At 31.6% G+C, this 4816-nt stretch overlaps 1 protein-coding gene across 1 annotated transcript in view; it reads left to right on the top strand.

Moving 5' to 3' along the window:
• Positions 1 to 4816, top strand: part of LOC107665762 (contactin-associated protein-like 4) — a 75375-nt gene that overhangs the window by 3116 nt on the left and 67443 nt on the right. The window contains exon 4 of the mRNA XM_016456772.1: positions 738 to 909. Coding sequence (XP_016312258.1) covers positions 738 to 909 — 172 coding nt within the window. The remainder of the gene's footprint in view (positions 1 to 737; positions 910 to 4816) is intronic.

Genomic DNA, 4816 nt, shown 5'->3' with positions numbered 1-4816 from the left:
TCACAGAACCGGCTTTACTGACGAGATGCACATGACAATCACATGCGATTTATCGTGCAGCCCTAAGTTTGTTTGTTGATCACAAAGTACAAAGTAGATGAGGAAAACTAGGATGCTGGGTGTAGGCCTATTCAAAGCGCAGCCATTACTGTCTAGAGTGCGTGGAATGGTGCGCTGTGATTGGTTGTTACTGTTTACAGTGCGTGGAATGGTACGTTGTGATTGGTTGTTATAGTTTACAGTGCGTTAAATGTTGCGCTGTGATTGGTTGTTACTGTTTACAGTGCGTGGAATGGTGCGCTGTGATTGGTTGAGCGGATATATCGCATTCTGCAGAGAAGGGAGACTAGCGTTTGTCGCGGTTTGGAAAAAAAGGGAGAAATCATGACAGAATAACTCGGCGGATATCGCATTTTGCGTAAAGTTAAAAATTGACTTTTCAATACCGACCAGATACAATACTGATTTTGGTGGAGACTCGATTTTTTTTAAAATGGCATTTATCGCATTTTGGAACCAAACTCTTCATATATATTCAAATTAATTTCAGCAAATAAATAACTAAAACTACGTACTTTAGTAAAACTAAACATTAACTAAAATTAAAATTAAAATAGAAAAATTAAAAACTGATTCAAAAATTTATAAAAGCTCTACTACTACATGAATGATACTTAAATAACACTGCAATAGCTTAAACGTGTTATTTTGTGTGTATTTGTGATTTTTGTCTGCAGGATGTCCGGACACAGAAGACGGCAGCGGCTGCAGAAACCCGTTCAGTGTTTTCCAAGGATGCATGCGTCTCATCCGGACAGACGCCACTTTAGTGGATCTCATCCGAGTGCAGCAGATGTTGTTTGGGAATTTTAGCGATCTGCAGATGGACATGTGTGGGATCGTCGACAGGTAAGCAATTACGCTTTTATGTGAACTCGCAAAACGTTCCGCTTTCCATTTTCATCCTCGCTAAATATATGTGTTCAGCTTGATTATGTAAATACAGAGATTAATTAGCCAGAGAAATGGCACTGAATACTGATTCGCTAAAAGACGCAGACGATGAGCCTCAGGGAGACTCTGCCCTCGTTTAAATATTTATCCATCTGATCAATCGCAATGACTCACTTTTTTCTTTGTTATAAATGCAACTTTTGTTCACAGTTTAGTTCAAAAGGGTACTGTTCTTGCAGCACGGGGTTTCTGGACTTTCTGTTTATTTGTTGTTTTGCATCACCGTTTGTGACATGAATGATATCTCAAATTGTGCAGCTTGTTAAGGAGAGTTGTTACATTTTAAACTTTTGCAAAATAATTAATTTAATTTTAAATTATGCAAACAAAAATTAATATTATTTTAAATTTTAAAAACATTTTAAAATTAATTTCAAATCATTAAAAAAATATATTAATTATTTTTTATTTTATTAATTTTAAAATAATTGTATGAATTAAAAAATACTAGGTACTTTTTAAAGCAGAAGTGTGTAATTTCTGTGGCACTAACAATACTTAGGCTTGCACAATACATCTGTATCATCAGCCAATATTAGAGATTTATTTATTTTTAAGTAGCATTATGCAGTGATAATCTAAGTGTAAAAATAGAGTAAATTAACATGAACAATTAAATATCTAGTTTCCATTATTGGATATTTAATTGTTATTTAATTTAATTTAATATTTTTTAAATAATTAATTTAATAATAATAATAATAATAATAATTACATTTAATATTTAATTATTTAATTGCATGCTTATTTCACCTTTTTTATCATGAAAAACTCACTAAACGTTAACTTTTTTTAAACTTTAATAATTTAAGTGGTAGATGTAATTATTTTAATAATGTAAACAACATAATTATTTAAACATTTAAACAAATGTATATTTAACAAATATAAGAATGCATTTTTTGTACATTATAATTTATGCATTGCATTTAAAAAGATTGTTTTGTTTTTATTTATTCAGACAAAATCTTTTAGAATTTTGTTTTTAATTAATCAGTTTTTTAAGTATAAAGACTGAAAATATATTGTCTTTTAAAACATATGCAAATTAAATAGCATGTTAAGGTAACTTTTAAATATGTACACAATGGTAATTCAACGTGCTTTGCATAAAACATTTTGAAAATAATCAAAACATTAATAAAACTTAATTACAAGTTTTACATTTATTAAAAACAAATAGGAATAATAGAGAATAATGCATACATAATATGGTACAAAGCAAAAATTACGTAGACATTTTATGTGAACTTGACATAGCTTGTACTGTTTTTGCAGTCATAGTTCAGCAATATGGGTTTTTCAATGGAAATGAGATGAACTTGCTGACATGAAATGCCTTTTATAGCCTATAACTGTATATTTTCCATTGACAAGGCTGTCTGTAGATTTTGGCTGTTTTTGTGCTGTTCTACCAAGTCTACGTTGTTGTTATCAAATATTGGCCTGGCTAGTATGTAACTAGTATGCAGTATGTTTACTGTACACATTATCTAGTCTCTCTAGACTGCCAAAGATGAGATATTTTCACACAAAGCTGGATTAAAATCACAAAATGACTTTATTCACTGGCCGTCGCTGACTCTTTTATCGTTGCACAAGGTTTCACATGCTGTTTGAATGAATAGTAGGCTGGTTTTAGTATATACTGCAGGACTGATTGTGATGGTGTTTCTGTCCTGTTGACCTCTGTTCGTTTCATGACAGTGAATGTTTGCTTCATTTGGCTTGATGCAGAAATGGCTTTCTTTTGCTTTGAGACTGCAGTGAATCTCCTGAAGACGAGGCTGTTTTTGTGACAGAGCAATTTCTTTCTTCTGTGTGTTTGATGGGCACTAAATGCGCCGCTGTGACCGAGCCGTTCAGAGTGAAGGGGAAGCTGTGGCGCACACACTCGCGTCTCAAGTGAATATTGTTTTTGACTCGATGCAGATGTAGATGCGTTGTCTCTGAAAGCTGCGTCGCCTCTGGGTTCTCGTTTACATTCTGAAAGGTCCCGCTTTCGTCTGTCATACTGAAGACTTCTGGGATTGCTGTTTGTTCGTTTGTTTAAACGGTTTATTGTGTTTTTAGCGATGTTTGCACAGCTATTGCAGCATAGAGTTAGTGATCATTCTGCATCGTTTGTGGCATGAATATCTTAAATTGCATGGCTTGTTAAGGAGAATTGTTCTTTTACATATCTTTTACATTTTTTTATTATTTAAAAATATTACACATTATTTTTCATTTGAAAAATATTTTTTCTATTTGTATTATTTAAACTAATTTAAATTTATTTAAAAATATTTGAGTTGAATTACTGAAATAAATGAACTTTTCCACGACATTCTAATTTATTGAGATGCACCTGTAGTTTTAAAATATTAAAATATTTGTGTTCATTTATATATTACACTTAGATCACCTTTGTTATTGTGAAAACACAAATGTAATTTTTTTAACATGTAAACAAATGTACATTTAACAATTCTCAGAATAAATATACATTTTTCATACTCTACACTGTAAAAAAATAAAGTTTTAAGTAAAAAAAAAAAGTAAATAAAATATTAGAATATTATTTCAGTCTCTCTACTTTATTTTATTTTTTATTTTATTTTTTCTAAATTTCAAAATTAAATTAGTTGTGAAATTTCTGCCAGTTTTTCAGTGCATCAAAATGTTTTTCAAATGTATAATGTTACATTTTAAAAGACTGATTTTAGTTTTTTAGTGTTTTCATTTTTTTTATCGTGTGGAATTTTATTGTAATTTTATTGTTTGTTTTTGTCATTTTTAGTAGTTAGTGTTTTTTATTTGTTTCATTTTTTAGTTTTTATACTGTTTATACTGTTTTATTTTTAGTTATTTTTTGGGTTGGGAATCGAAAATCGATTCTGACTCCAGAATCGGATACTTAAGGTCAGGAATCGGATACTTGTTGTCAAATTAAAATTTTGATTCCGCCTATCGATTCCTATGCACTTTTTTTTTTCTTCATCTGTGAGGACCGGACCTGGCGATCTGCCAGGACCTTGCTCGCTAATCTAAGCGCTCCAAAGTTTGGCTACATTTGCGATCAGAAGCCAAAAAAGCTAAGTATAATATCTGTGATAGCTAAACATGTTGCAAGAGAGGTGTCACCACCAATATGACAAAGCACTTTAATTTAATCGATTGTTAAAGATTGCAAACACGATTCAAACACCAACGTGATTCTATTCCTAAATTACAATGATTCATCTGTTTCATTCCTCAAGCTTTGATGTGTGTGATCAATGTTGTGATCATGTGGTTCGTCCGTGCAGCGTACGATCACATCAGTGTGATTTGAACATTTAAATCTGCGTCTGTGCTGCTATTGACCTAAAGAGAGCAGCTGTCTGTCATGAATGAAACAGCTTCAGTCTTTTCAACCACACAGTATCATTATTTCGGTGTTACAAACATTCAAATCACAGAAGTTCTGGGATAAAAGTTTATAGTTCAGATATAAACTGTGTGTACGATGTGTATGGTAGTGATTAAAATAGAGTAAATCACCTTTTGAAAGTAATTTGACACTTCAAATGAAGATTTATCGATTATTACATTGTTATGCCAGTAGGTGGAGAAAAGGGGCTGTTCAAATGTATTTGTCTTTGAATCATACAAGAGATTCGTTCAAGAATGCTGATTCATCCAGTAATGAAACAAGTACATCTTGAGTAAGTCATTTAATCATTAATTCATAAATTACATGCCTGTTGTAGCCTGTTGAATTTTGTTAATGGTATTCAGCTCCAAATAAATGGTTTGCAAAAAAGAGACACAGGATAAA

This window comes from Sinocyclocheilus anshuiensis, unplaced genomic scaffold, assembly GCF_001515605.1.
Source record: "Sinocyclocheilus anshuiensis isolate Anshui unplaced genomic scaffold, SAMN03320099.WGS_v1.1 scaffold743, whole genome shotgun sequence".
Lineage (NCBI taxonomy): Eukaryota > Metazoa > Chordata > Actinopteri > Cypriniformes > Cyprinidae > Sinocyclocheilus > Sinocyclocheilus anshuiensis.
Note: the sequence above shows the minus strand (reverse complement) of the source record. Positions and strands in the feature narration are given on the sequence as shown.